This window comes from Pogona vitticeps, chromosome 6 (assembly GCF_051106095.1).
Source record: "Pogona vitticeps strain Pit_001003342236 chromosome 6, PviZW2.1, whole genome shotgun sequence".
Taxonomy (NCBI): domain Eukaryota; kingdom Metazoa; phylum Chordata; class Lepidosauria; order Squamata; family Agamidae; genus Pogona; species Pogona vitticeps.
The window spans coordinates 21,559,143-21,574,740 of NC_135788.1; the positions used below are offsets into that span (position 1 = coordinate 21,559,143).

The following is a 15,598-nucleotide window of genomic DNA, read 5'->3' on the forward strand; positions in this document are numbered from 1 at the left end:
GTGTAAAATAATTGCTATGCGAATCATGTCTTCATGATGGACAGGATCAACTGGTTTGGTTGGGATCCAAAGAGACCCCGGAAGAGGGGGAAGATGCGCAGGTTCTACATATTACACCCACAGATGTATTCTCATTTATTGTATTGAACACAAGATTATTCCTCAAGCCTCCAGAGCAGCATAAAGGAGGTTAAAGGGGGTTATTTAGATGTAAGCTGAAGTATATAGTTCATATTTCTAACACTTGCCTGCTTTTCCATAGTTATTTGTGCATTGCCTAACCTTTAGCTTCAGTTCCCTTTCATCATTCTGAAGAAAATGTTCTCACAGGGACTAAGAATCTGCATGTTTTAACATAGCATTTAGATTTGCATATACATCTCCTCCATCATCTGTAATTGCTCATACATATTAATTAATTAATTAATTAATTAATTAATTAATTAATTAATTAATTAATTAATTAATTAATTAGATTTATATCCTGCCCATCTGGTCTGGCCGACCACTCTGGGCGGCTTCCAATAAATATATGCTCTCCATATATTTATATACCTGCCACATATATATCTGTAGCACTGAGGTAGATAAAGGTGTCCAAATATTCCTCCCCTCACAGTTCGACAAATATCTGTACTCACTCAGAGATTTTAACCTTTTAAACAGCTGAGTTTGGAAGCATGGCAGCTCAAGGAAGTCATGCCGATAACAATTTAAACAAGACATCCTCCAACAAGCAAATTGAGGGGAAACGATTTGCAACCTGAAAGTAACGGCTGTCTTGGAAATGTTATTGTTTTGGATTGTAACCTAAAGGTAAAGCTTCCCCTTGATAATTTTTTTTTGTCCAGTTGTGTTCAACTCCAGGGGGCGGTGCTCATCCCCGTTTCCAAGCCATAGAGCCAGCGTTTATCTGAAGACAATCTTCCGTGATCACATGGCCAGTGCGACTTAGACACGGAATGCTGTTACCTTCCCATCGAGGTGGTCCCTATTTATCTATTTGCATTTGCATGCTTTCGAACCGCTAGGTTGGCGGGAGCTGGGACAAGTGATGGGCGCTCACTCCGCCACGTGGATTCGATCTTACAGCTGAAGATCTACAGGCCTTACAGCACAGAGGCTTCTGCGGTTTAACCTGCAGGATTGTAGTTCCTAAAATAATCAGCAAGTGGTCACACTGTAATCAAAAAAAGTAACTTTCCAAATTCCACTATCATACATAAGACATAGCTTAGCACCACTTCTGTCATTACGGCTTACCAGAATGTAAGATTCTTACTGGATCAGAATAAAGGCCTATTTAGCCCAGCATGCTGTTTTTCAGTGGCCAACTAGATGCCCATGGTAGCCCACAAAGATACTTAATTCCGATTCTGCTGTTGTTGCCCCAGCAACTTGTATTAAGAAGCCAGGTACCTCTAATCTTAGCCTAATCAGTGATGATCTTATCTTCATGTCATTCGAAGCTGTCCAGACTGGCAATTACTATGTCTTGTAGTGGGGAATCCCCCAGTTTAACTCTGTACTAAGAGAAATAGTAGTAGTGCTCCTCTTCTTCTGCACGATTTTTGTACAAAAACAAAACATTTTAGAATTGTGTTATTCAAAATTTCAGGCCATTTATTCCAGTTTCTCAAGCTCTGTTTTTCAAACAACAAGGATGGTGTAGGAGCCTGGCCTGTTGTGGCAAAACTAGAAAAAGATTCTATGGCACCTGGAAGACTAAGATGATTCATTCGGTCCATACTTCTGTGGCCTGTGTTTGATGAAGTGGATTCTATGGAATCGTACGCAAAATCAAACTTCTTAATGCATTTAAACTCCTTGTTCATTTATTTTTCTCTTTTACCTCATACTGAAGAATATCATCCTTAGGCATTAGAATAAAAACAAATTTAGGAAATAAAAGGATGCTAGCAGATGCTAAATTAACATTTAGTGTTGGTCTGATTGGTATGTTAATATATTCTCATCTGCCAAATGAGTCACAGAAGGTAGAGAACATTCCTAGGAAACTGCTACCACTACATCGGGGAAAAAAAGCCTCTTCTAATGATGACTTATAATACTAACTACAATATATGAATCCATGCCAATTTTTACATGTACTTGATGAGTAACTCTGAAACAATATTGTATCATGTAATAGAATATTTATGTGAGTAGGGAAACAGCTTTCGCCTTTCAGCTCCCAAGAGGTTGTCTGAACGATCAGTTTCTGATTAACTGAAAATACCCAGAGCATCTTCAGGAGTAGTCCTTTACTAAAAGCAGTTAATACTAATCCGCTTTAATTACATCTAAAGTATACATTTAAGTCAATAGTTTTTGGTGACCTAGAATTTTTAAGGGTTGTAGTAGAGCTTAATGATAGAGCTCAACTGCGGAGGTCGGCAACTGTGGCCTTCTACAATGTCATTGGTCTGTCATGCCTGCTGGCACATCCCATTGTAAGGGATCATGGGATCATCTGGACAATCACTAAGCACAGGTGTGATTGGGTTCGTTATATTTTTGGAGCAGTTCCTCTCTTTTGGCGGGAAACAAGGAAGACTCTTTTTGAACATCAACAACTTTATTATTCCAAACATTTGGCGAATCAACAATCACCTCAACCAGTTCAAATAAACTGATATTGTTTATAACATGGTGTCAATGCTTCTATCTTTGAGCTGATGGGATCTAAGAAGGGGCTGGTCCAAACTGTTCGCGATCTGTTGGCTTCTTCAGGGGTGTGCTCCTCACCACGCAAATGGTCCCATAGCAGGGATGTCTGGCCCAGTCGCCATCCAGAGGTGGGTGGTTGAATGCAGAGTCCGGCCGGACCACCTTCTTCCAACAACCCTGTCCTCTCGGATACACCACCACTGTCCATTCTAATGAATCCACCAGAACTTCTTTCTGTTTAGTAGTGTCTGGATTACACAGTAGTCCCCGGGTCTTTAGATTAGGAAAATCTTCCAGCAATCCTTTCATTCTTTCATATTCAGGTTCCTTCCTTTTACCTCCTGTTGTCTTCCTCCCTTTCTCCTCTCCTGTCCCTGTGATTCTGAATTGTTTCCGCCCCCCTTGATCCTGTATCTCTTCTTCTCATACTGGCAGAATTAACTCCTCCCCTTTTTCTCCCTCTCTTCTACTAAACAAATCTTCTTTTATCTCCTTCAGTTCTCTTTCCCACTTCCTCTACTTTCTCCAATGTTTCTCCCACTCTCTCTCTACTTCATCCCACGCAGATATCTTTTGTGGAGGGGACAGTTCACTCTCCATTTTCACCTTTTTCTCTACCTCTCTTTCACAATGGGACTTTTGGAATTTATTTCACTACAGAATATGCAGATATTTCCCAGAATATGCAGATATTTCCCCAGCCAGAATTCTGGTACCTATAGCCAAAAAATCCAAGTCCTCAGAGGGGTTTCAGTACATGCACCTGTGCCTTGACAAGTCTCTCTCTCAAGCAACTTACATTAGCCTGAAGAAGGAAATAGGTGGGAGTGCACAAACCTCATGGGGGCAGCAAGGGATTAGGGGCCTGATAAATTTTTGAGAGGAACACTTTATCCCGAGCCTAATGAGGAGAGAAACTACTAGTCCCCTAGTTCCTTGCAACTCCATAGAGCTTAGTATAAAACTAAGCTTTTAGGGAATTATTAAAACAACTCACAAATCAAGTGCACTATTATTATTCTCTACAGTGCCAAGAATGCAAAATGGCCCATATAAAATTTCCTCAAACAGAAAAATAAATGAAGTGGGAATCTTGAGAGCATGACTGAAGTACTAAGTCAAAATGCTAATATCACACAAAATTATATACAGATGAAGTGCATACCTGAAAAATTTTGCTCACATGTCTGAAGAAAGATCAGAAACAAAATTAGGGTGCACAGCTTGCTCACATACGAGGGAATTTTATTATGTTTCTTACTTTTAAAGGAAATTGTCATCAGTGGTAATAATACCTATTGGGATGATGATAGTAAGGGCAAGAATCTCTTGATGCAAGGTATGCATGTAACTGATATTGCAGAAGAGGTATGTATCCGTCAGGATTCCAAAGAATTTATTGTTCCCACACCGCGTTATCTGTACAGGAACATTCTGAACACAAATTGCAGTATTCAGTATTGTTTGGGCATTCAGCATTCCAATTGTGTCGAAAGCTAGGGTGACTATCGCATCAGATAATCACTCTGACAAGGGAGCTGTGTCAAATGTGGTAAACATATGGGGACTTCTGGTCCACAGAAGGAAGTAGTATTCCTGCATCCCTCTAAGAATGTCATCAACAGGTGATCTACTACAATGACACACAAGCCCTGGGGAGGAATGTGAAGCCTCTGGGATGGAAAGCAACTCTCAAATTGTGGTCAGAAGATGATGGAAGAGACAGTGGGAAAACAGAATAAAGAAACTGATTTGAGACAGTACTCACTAGAAGAGGCAAAGAAACACACAATGAATAGTACTCCCATCTGTACTCACCTGCTCCAGTGTCTGATCAGATATCATAACCAATATATTTCTTTGCTGCAAGCATGAGTTTGAATATATCTGTGAAGATTCTCAGTCATTCAGGTACGGTTATCTGGATGTTGAGTCATGGTAACTGGAGTTCTTTCCTGTTAGGTTGAAACTTTTTGCTACACATCCAAGTAACTTCTTCAGTCTGAGGAGAGTTGGTGGGAGACCAACTAACTCCTACCAGCTCTCCTCAGACTGAAGATGCTGCCATGATTACACAACTTCCAGTTTGAATATTGTCTACATTTTTAGGTAGTGTGTTTCCAGATAGATTAAACAAAGACTAGGTCAATCTGGAGCAGGCTAAAGGTAAAGGTAAAGGTTCCCCTTGACAATTTTCCCCCAGTTGTGTTCAACTCTAGGGAGCAGTGCTCATCCCCGTTTCCAAGCCATAGAGCCAGCGTTTTGTCCGAAGACAATCTTTCGTGGTCACATGGCCAGTGCGACTTAGACACGGAACGCTGTTACCTTCCCACCAAGGTGGTCCCTATTAATCTACTCACATTTGCATGCTTTCAAACCGCTAGGTTGGCGGGAGCTGGGACAAATGATGGGCGCTCACTCCGTCACGTGGATTTGATCTTACAGCTGCTTGGTCTTCTGACCCTGCAGCACAGGCTTCTGCGGTTTAGCCCACAGCGCCACCACGAGCAGGCTACATGCCTGCATTAATCAGGTGTTGTTTTGTGCAGTCAAATTAAACCAAACTGTAGTGACCTTAATGGATTTTCAAGGTAAGCCCTATTAAAAACCCCCACCCCTGAGTTTCCATGTCTGAGTGGGGATTCAAACCCAGGTCACCTGAGTCCTATACCACACTAGGTACCACGCTAATCTGGTATTGCTTCTGAAATGCTACACGTTACATCATACAAAGAAAGCTAAAGGGAAGGACCTGCAAAGGGGGGGGATAAAGACAAGTGCACAACTAAACAAAGAAAGCAGGAATCCATTTAAGTTCAAACAAATTCTAAAACATTTTTGACAAAGAAACCTGCAGAGAATGTTCCCTGAGCTGCTTCTAAAAAAGTTTATGCCTGCTCCAAACTCTAAGGCACGAGAAGAGATAGGCCATGAATGGTGCTGTGGGTTAAACCACAGAAGCCTCTGTGCTGCAGGGTCAGAAGGCCAGCAGTCGTAAGATCGAATCCACACAACGGAGTGAGTTCCTGTCACTTGTCCCAGCTCCCGCCAACCTAGCAGTTTGAAAGCATGTAAATGCGAGTAGGTAAATAGGTACCACCATGGTGGGAAGGTAACGGCATTCTGTGTCTAGTTGCGCCGGCCACAGAAACTTTCCTCAGACAAACACTGGCTCCACGGCTTGGAGGCGGAGATAAGCACAGCGCCCTAGATTTGGACACGACTGGACTTTTACCTATCAACTTGAAGGGGAACCTTTACCTATCGACTTCAAACTTCTTTGTACAGGCACAGAGTCCTTTTGTTGACGTTGCACTGAGATCACAAGGGATAAAAAGGCCATAAGATATTTTTAAAAATACACAGAAGTAAGTGATCTGACAATGACAGTCCTTTAATAAATGTAGTGTTTTGTTGTTGTGTGTTGTTCCAGTTTAAAAATGTCATTCACTCACATCCAAAGTGTCCCCTTTCTGTTTTTGGTGTGCTCTCCACCAAATATACACAGAATATACTTCAGCATTCAGGTGACAAAAACCAGCATGGAAATGTAAGTTACATTATTTAAACAAAATAGATAAAAGAGTTCAGATGTGTTTCCTGGTCCCACACATTTAGCAGCTTACAAGTTATTATTATGAAACCATTATTCATTAAAGCAGACTGTTTTCTGAATGCAGAGTGTCTGAAGTTCTAGACCTCTAACTTTGGTAGATAATGTCATCTAGTAGCACCGATGGCTACAGGAAGGCAGGACACACTTGCATTCAATGTACAGTTAATGAAAATTAGACAGTTTGGTTTCAACAGCATATCCATAGTGCATAAGTATTTGTGATATGCAAGTTAGAGCTTTCTCCTAAATTCTGAACGGACACTCTTATAAAATCCATGAACATGGTCCATGATTAATAAAACAGTAATGTAAATTATTTTAACACTGTTATATATTCACATGATCACCATAGTAATTCAAAACAGCCACTAACACAAACACACTATATGTACATAACATATATGCCACAACAGTTTGCCAAGTTGACTCTTCACAAACTAGCCAGTTTCAGCAGACATAAATAACCTTGTACCAATGTTTAGGCATTTTAAAAGGAATTAAATGTCCTACGTATTTTAACTCCTTTGCAAACTTAAAAAAATCCTAAAAAGTCAGTGCAAATAGAATCATCATACTTGTTCACCAAGAAAGATTCCTATTAAGCCGAGGATAACCCACTTTTAAGATATTAAGGAATAAACTGATAACATTGTAAACTGCCTTCAGCAGAGGTTAGAGCAGATTAGGAATCAGAAGTCCTATATCCTATAGTAGTGCCTTCTGAGAGTAAGTATTCTGTTGTGATGGTGGAGGCTGTTGCTGCGGCTGGCTGCCTGGTGGCTGGGGCAGGGTTGAGGTGACTAAGTTATAGCTTGGCACCTGGGATATAGTTCCAGAATTCTGATAAGCAGCAACATCAGCAGTAGCAGCTGGGGGTGGGCTGTAGACTGAAGCTTGGCTAGAATATGTACTTCCTGGAACAGAACCAACCATTGCGCTGGAAGAAAAGCAGGGAGAAAAACAGAGTCAGTAGGTTGACAGAAAGGTACAAAACAAGGTAGGCAAAACTGATCAATGTTTTCACTAAGTGTGCATATAAACAAATGTGGGCTTTACTCCAAAATACAGTGGTGCCTCACTTAACGAGCGCTTTGTTTAACGACGAATTCGCTTAGCGATGACTTTTTCAGAGCGATCTTGCGCTCCGTTTAACGATGTTCCCTATGGGCGATTTTCGCATAGCAATGTTTGGGACCATGCTTCGCATAGCAATGACAGTTTGGGTCCCCCTGTTTCGCTTAACGATGGTTTTGACAGCCCTATGTTGGCTGTTTTTGATATGTTTAAAAATGTTTAAAAAATGTTTAGAATGCTTGAAATCATAAGTGCACTTAATAAACCCTTTGTTAAACTAATTTGACTTTGTTCCGACTCTTTTTAAATTTGTTGTAATTTTCCCCCCCATTGAACCAATTAAAATCGTTAAGCAAGGCACCACTGTATTCATATAGTTATTTCTGGATGACTGACTTTTGATTTTCCAGAATTTCTTGGGAATGTGGTAACTTTGTCTAACTACCATGTTTCCCTAAAAATAAGATTTTCCCTGAAAATAAGATTTTGAAGGAAAATAACTTTTGCTCCAAAAAACGCATTAGGGCATATTTTCAGGTGATGTTTTGCATTTTTCATGTACATTTTTCATGTACAACAATATACATTTATTCAAATACAATCATGTCATCTTCTGGTTGCTGTACAATGGTGGAGGGCAGGATTTCACTTAACTGGGGCTTACTTTTGGGGCAGGCCCAAAAATCATACTAGGGCTTATTTCCACGTTAGGTCTTATTTTCAGGGAAGCAGGGTATATGAAGATGCTTTTAGAAGGGTTTTTTACTACCTCAAATGCTGCATGGGAGTAGGGGAAGACTACATCATCATGCAGACATCTAGAAGACTGGATACTGACACTTTTGTACTCTCCTGAATACCACAAATAACATTGGTATTTCTACAACTATTATTTTTGCAACTGCAAAAGTTCTTCTACAGACAATGCCAAATATCATTAGGAAGGAAGCTCATAAAAGTAGGATTCTGAATAAACAAGCTGTAAACATATACTAAAGTTAGCATTTGCATTATTATGCTTGCTACAGAGCCTTGTGTCCTGTCAACAAAATTGGAGAATAAATACTCAATTTAAACATACGGCAGATTTCCTAAAGATAGATACTTAGTGTACTTGTCAATGTCAACTTTTCAACCATTACAGTGGGGTCTTGACTTGAGAACTTAATCTGTATTGGAAGGTGGTTCTCAAGTCAAAAAGTCTGTAGGTCAAGTCTCCATTGACCTACAGTGCATTGAAAACAGATTAATCCTGTAACAGGCCGTTTTTGTTCCATTTTGGTTTTTTTCTGGTCTGTAAGTCAATTCTCAGGCTGCAAGTCAAACCTGAATTTTGCGGCCAGAGAGGTCTGTAACTCAAAAAGTCTGTAAGTCAAGCCGTCTGTAAGTCAAGGGTCCACTGTACTTCCTTTAAGAAACTCTAGTTTAAGTACAGTACTTTGATATTTTAATTTCCAAACTTACTTTGTATAGGATGTTTGAACTGGCTGGCTAGGTAATCCAGAGCTTGCCGCTGGAGGAACGGTGCCTTGGTTGAGAGGTGGAAGTTGCTCAGGAGGAAGACTGTAACCTTGAACAGGGCCCATCTGAGCACTTCCTGCCACCATGTATGCATTACTTTGAGGTTGTCCTGGATAAACCTAGAAACAAGTAGCAATCAGAAATATAAATAGTAACTTGTTTACTTTTCAATGGATTTTCATTACTCTTCTACTCTTGAAGCCACAGAAACCAGATTCAAAAGCATGTCATCAACACTTACATATGATTTAAAAGCTGGAATGCTAGTATATCAATGCTGTATATCAATGATGCTAATCAATGACTCTCCTATCTCCAGCGTGAGTACCCACCAGGGCAAACCCCTAAACTCTGTATCATTTTCCACATTGTCTCTTATGCATCCTCTTTCAGTACAATAAAATGCAGGGTACATGTAAATGTCACCAATGAAAGGTGACAAGTAATATAATCTTATTATACAGCCGCACTCTGCTTAACGATTGCCCTGCATTACGACAAATCCGCTTTACGACCATGTTTTTGCAATCGCAATTGTGATCGCAAAACGATGGTCTAAATGGGGGAATTTCGCTAAGTGACGATCGGTTCCCTGCTTCGGGAACCGATTTTTGCTTTACGATGATCAAAAACAGCTGATCGTCGGGTTTTCAAAATGGCCACCAGGTGCTTAAAATGGCTCCCCGCTGTGCTTAGGGACACATTCCTCGTTATACAGGCACCGAAAATGGCCGCCGTATGGAGGATCTTCGCTGGACAGTGAATTTTCAGCCCACTGGAACACATTGAATGGTTTTCAATGCGTTTCAAGGGGCTTTTTAATTTCGCTTTACAATGTTTTTGCTTAACAGTGATTTTCCTGAAATGGATTATCGTTGTTAAGCGAGGCACCACTGTATTAGCTATATTTTTATTTCACACAAGATCCTTACTGACCCCAAACTTATCTTTATTTGTTTCCCAGCAAAACTGAAGGAAAATATTCATACAGTGAAGACCCCACAAGTTATCTTTGGAAAAAAAATGGAAGACTTATGATTGCAATTATGAAACATCTTATACCATAAAATCTACATTCAAATACATACCTGAGAGCCTGAAACACCAGACTGGCCCATATAGTACTGTTGGTTTTGTAGTTTTGAATACATTGAATACATTGGATCTTCATTCATCAGTTTGGTATATAGTGAAAGCGCCTCCATCACTTTAACATTAAGCTCTGATAATTCTGAATGTTTTCTAAAAGAAATGTTTTAAAATAAACTTTTTCTACAATATGAATATGAAAGTGAGCTTTTTAGTTGCTAATCATTGAAACACTGAATTAGAGGGAAGAAAATTCAATTTTCTGTAAGCAGAAAGAGCACACAATTGCATATATACACTTTTTGAGAAGAGGAAGATCTCTTGCTTCCTGGCAAGAACAGCCATGATATCTTTCATCCTCTTTCCCAAGCTACCCAAAGAACTGAAATGCTGCACAGAGACACTGGCTCTTTTAGACCAGAGAATGAGACCTAAAGTTCCTTGGGATAGAGATATAAAGAGACAATAGAATGCTTGCCTAAAAAACAACATGCAGATGTCCCAAGACCAAAAACATCTGCCAGGACAGAAAAAGTATGTGCTGCCTCTTACAGGAAAATATGATGATTTAAGTTATCAACTTTAACATAGAAAGTACAAATAGCTATAATGAAAACTGTGGAGTCAATGCTCGGATTAGTAATTTTTAAAAATCCGTCTTCTTTTATAGCAACCTGCATATCTCCAAAAAGAGTCCCTCTTTTGTTTAAAGACTGCTTTATATTTGTTGCAATATATAGATATATTTAAGAGCTATACTTACCTATCAATGTCCTCTAGCTTTTCATCAATTAGAGGTCCCATTTGATGGCACATTGCTAGAAATAAAGAAGAGGCATTAAATAATAATCTGCTGTGTTGATTATTGCTGCTTGATGTTTGTGTTTCACTGTACAAGGCTTTAAATAAATGTATTATCAATAGTGTTGTATTTCACTTTGGAATCTATTTTGGAATCTATTTGTAAAAGCTATTACAAATATGTGCTAAGCAACTAAATAAAATACTGTAAAATGACAATGATTTCTATAGCAAAAGTCAAAAGAAAAATGGGTTGTAACAGGAACCACACCACTCTACACTGCCTGGGTGGAATGCCTGGCAAAGCTATGTCTCTGTAACTTTACATTAGACAGCAATGAACTGGATTCTGGGGAATATCTAATAAATAAATTCAAGGGCTTAAGATTGTCAAGTCTGTTAGTTTGTTACTGTTGTTGATAGCAGTTGTAGGGCTTAGTACCTCAGAATTTTTGAAGCTAGTTCTCCCTTTTTTAGGGGAGTTTGTTGTCAGTTGCTTGATGTGAACTGGGGAAAGAAAACATACCCTCAAGATGGACCAGCTCTGGGAGATCTGGCTGATCGTCGGTTGGATCTGCGCTTTGCAACATCTGCAACAGTTGGTCCATTTTATCCTAGAATAGGAGAAAAGTGTTCTTTATTTGGGGCAAGGCTCTTCTTGTTTCAAAGAACGGGATTCCATACACTCAGTGGAATTTCTGGACATGTCTAATGGAATCTTTGCCATTTATAATCTGAATAGCAGATACCACAAATCCAACCTAACACATAAAAGAGAGCTTTTAGAAGTCTACTTAATTCCAGAAATTGATTGCCATAATCACTGAAAGTGCTCCCATTAAGCTTCATATTGATCTGTATAAGACAACTGTGGTGGAATGCCCACGTCACTCCTGTCTATCACAGCTGAAGCTCAAGTGCAGGAGCCTATGAGAAGACAGGAAGAGCTGAGTCAAAGAGACAGTTAGAGAGAGGGAGGCAGTTAGAGAGGAGATTTGAGAGCGTTAAGAGCGAGAAAATTGGAAAGTTGGAGAGTCAGAGAGAATGGGAAGGAGATAAATGGAATAGTAAAGCTAAACAGATAGTCAGAGAATATTAATGAGTTAGTTAATGTGAATAGGTAAATACACCTGAATAAGCAAACATGTAATCAAATATAAGTTTAATGAGTGATCCTAAACAATAATAAAAGAACATTTGTGATTTAAAAATCAAAAGATAAATAAACAAGTTATATTGGCAGCATGTGTCTGATGCATATATGATGCAGTGTGGATGAGAGATCCACTGGTGGTAGCGGAAGAAAGTAAACTTATCCAGAGAGTGAACCTGTGTTTGGGGGAAGCAAACAGGGAATACTGGGTGGAATGTCACAACAGTTATGAAGATGGTTGTAACTTAAGTATTTTTATGATATCTTTTTCACATACTATTATTCTGTTTTATTCTTATTTTTAATATTGCCCAAAGATGGCCATGAAATATTTGGCCATGTGGTATGCCACATGTAGCCCACAGTTTAGATCTGCCCAGTCCTGCAACAAAGACTGCAGCCATTACAAAAACAAAACAGTAAAAGAAATTATGGAACGTGGGGAACTATTGATCTGCTCACTGGTGTAATTTATCAAGAACCTTTCATATACAAAGTAATACTTTGGGGGGGTCATTCAGAAAGTATTAAGTTCAAAAACTGTATCCTTCAAACACAGGCTCCTTTCAACTATTATTCTAAAATAATAATTATATGCTACCAAGTTAATTCTGGCTTATGTCAACCCTTTGCAGTGTTTTCTAGGTAGAGAGTTCTGAAAAGTGGTTTATACATTTCCTTTTTCTGGCGGCATCCCCAAAGCCACAAAGGCTGGCTTTTGTAGGATACAGAGGACATCACAATTCAAATTGTTGTTGTTAAGTCATGTCCGACTCTTCATGACCCCATGGATCAGAGTACGCCAGGCCCTCCTGTCTTCCACTGCCTCCCGGAGGATGGTCAAATTAATCTTGGTCACTATGATGACAGTGTCCAACCATCTTGTCCTCTGTCGTCCCCGTCTCCTCTTGCCTTCACACTTTCCCAACATCAGAGTCTTTTCCAGGGAGTCTTCTCTTCTCACAAGATGGCCAAAGTATTGGAGCCTCAGCTTCAGGATCTGTCCTTCCAGTGAGCACTCAGGGTTAATTTCCTTTAGAATGGATAGGTTTGTTCTGTTTGCAGTTGAGGGGACTCTCAAGATTCTCCTCCAGCACCACAATTCAAAAGTATCAATTCTTCAGCGGTCAGCTTTCTTTATGGTCCAGCTTTCACTTCCATACATTGCTACTGGAAAAACCATAGCTTTGACTATGTGGACCTTTGTTGGCAAGGTGATGTCTCTGCTTTTTCAGATGCTGTCTAGGTTTGTCATCACTTTCCTCCTAAGAGGCAGGCATCTTTTAATTTCATGGTTGCTGTCACCATCTGCAGTGATCATGGAGCCCAAGAAAGTGAAATCTCTCACTGCCTCCATATTCTATTTGCCAGGAGGTGATGGGACCATTGGCCATGATCTTAGTTTTTTTTTGATGTTGAGCTTCAGACCATTTTTGGTGCTCTCTTCTTTCACCCTCATTAAAAAGTTCTTTAATTCCTCCTCACTTTCTGCCATCAAAGTGGTATCATCTGCATATCTGAGGTTGTTGAGATTTCTTCCAGCAATCTTAATTCCAGCATGGGATTCATCCAGTCCTGCCTTTCACATGATGTATTCTGCATATAAGTTAAATAAGCAGGGAGACAATATACAGCCTTGTCGTACTCCGTTCCCAATTTTGAATCAATCAGTAGTTCCATATCCAGTTCTAACTGCTGCTTCTTGTCCCACATATAGATTTCTCAGGAGATATATAAGGTGGTCAGGCATTCCCATTTCTTTAAGAACTTGCCATAGTTTGTTGTGGTCCACACAGTCAAAGGCTTTTGCATAGTCATTGAAGCAGAAGTAGATGTTTTTCTGGAACTCTCTGGCTTTCTCCATATTCCAGTGCATGTTAGCAATTTTGTTTCTCTCTTCAAATACTACTCATTAACAGTTATTCTGAGATCACCCTCTAGTGGTACAATGGCCACATTTATAAGCATAATGGAAAGAGTACTGAAAATACTGTAAATAAATGAACTAAAAATTGGCTTATTTCTCATACAATTTCATGGATTACAAAACACTATCAAAAGGCATCTACAATTCACAAAAACCTATGCTATTTTTGTGGTCTTTCAGATGTCATAAAACTTGTTTTTGTTACAGAATAACACAAATTGCTGCTCCCAAAAAAGGCCTGTGACATAAACTGCCATGTAGAAGAGATCTGTTCAGTTCCTATAAGCAACTGAATATAATCAGCTCATAAACCATATTGCAGATTTTTCTTAAAAGTCAAGGAGCAGCTATAAGTGTACCGCTTAAAAACCTGGCCCTTAAGCCATTTTATAAATTGTTCCACAAAAGCACTGGGAGAGGGTGATCAGCACGCAAAATGGCAGAAATTTCAGACAAGGAAATGTTTGATCTGCTCTTCCATGGAAGCGTCGTGACATGTTTTCTTCTGAAAATCTAAATGTAGAAAGCAGGCACTGATGTAAGAATTCAAAGGAGCTGATTCCGTAGCAGATGGGTTTATTCTATGCCCTAAAGGACTAGATATTAACAAAAAAGCAGAACTGGACAATCTGAGAAATTACTAAACAGTGATATGGACCACATCTCAAGCTAGTTATTTGCAAATCTATATCAATTCACAAATAGAAAAGTTTCACAGATTCACTGCATTTTTGTACATACTTCATCAATATAAACTGGTTCAGGCTCTGGCTCAATTGTTTCAACTTGAACTTCATCACTAAATTGCACAGTTTTCTTCTCAGATTTCACTGTAAACATGTAAGTTGACAGAAAAATAACTGTTAAATAGCAAGATACAACTTGTCACAAAGGCATCTTGTTTATAACTGGGTCCAAATTCAGGAATATGCAAAAGGGAAATCAACTTCTCCCCACTTCCTCCTCCTCCTAGTAGCCCCTTCCATCTCTGTAAAAATGCTATAGTAAGTTCACGGAGCTTCTCAATGGAATAAGGTGGTGGGGAGGACGACAGAACACTTTCTGTTTGCTGAGGTCCATTCAGGTAACATACTTTTGTCTGATTTGGGAGAATTTTGTATTTCCATCGACACAACAGCCCATTTCATTGTGTAGCGTTAGGGTAGTTGCATATGTCTAAAGATCAGTCCAACCCAAGATACAAAATATATCTTGCCCCTTAAACAAAATGTATCTATAAACAGGATACAAAAGCATTCCATAAAGCAGCGGTCCTCAACCTTTTTGGAACTGTGGACTAGTTGCGGGGGACGGGTTCCATGCACGGGGGGCACCCCGTGCTTACGGATGGGTGTGTCATGCTCGCGAGTGGGCGTCTCACACTTGTGGGAGGGTGTGTTGCACAATACGCAACATGTCCACCATGAGTGTGTGAGGGGGGAGATCTGTCTCGGCAACCCAATCCTGGGAACCCACGGACTGGCACCAGGCCGCAGACTAGGGGTTGGGGACCCCTGCCATAAAGCACAAACTTCTCTTAAACATGGAGGCAGGACCATCAGTTTCTACTAATTACAGCCTCTTGTACCTTATGCTATCGTTCTGAACAGTTTCCAAATCTAGGAGGCATGGGGCGGGGAGGCAGAAGCAGACCAATTAATCATTAATGCTAGAATCCTACTCATTTACACAACTGCATACAGATCACCACCCTACTGTCACCAACTGGCACACACTTCTTAGTGTG

At 39.8% G+C, this 15,598-nt stretch overlaps 1 protein-coding gene across 4 annotated transcripts in view; it reads right to left on the minus strand.

The window, feature by feature from the left end:
- Window positions 1–6,043: 6,043 nt before the first annotated feature.
- The window catches only part of STAM (signal transducing adaptor molecule), a 33,616-nt gene continuing 24,061 nt past the window's right edge, over window positions 6,044–15,598 (minus strand). For all 4 annotated transcript variants that reach the window (XM_020806665.3, XM_020806664.3, XM_073003099.2 and 1 more), the window contains exons 9-14: window positions 14,593–14,681; window positions 11,298–11,385; window positions 10,734–10,788; window positions 9,970–10,123; window positions 8,825–9,000; window positions 6,044–7,223 (exon numbers count right to left, since the gene is read on the minus strand). In XM_020806665.3, the coding sequence (XP_020662324.3) occupies window positions 6,992–7,223; window positions 8,825–9,000; window positions 9,970–10,123; window positions 10,734–10,788; window positions 11,298–11,385; window positions 14,593–14,681 (794 nt within the window). In that variant the 3' untranslated portion in view covers window positions 6,044–6,991. The remainder of the gene's footprint in view (window positions 7,224–8,824; window positions 9,001–9,969; window positions 10,124–10,733; window positions 10,789–11,297; window positions 11,386–14,592; window positions 14,682–15,598) is intronic.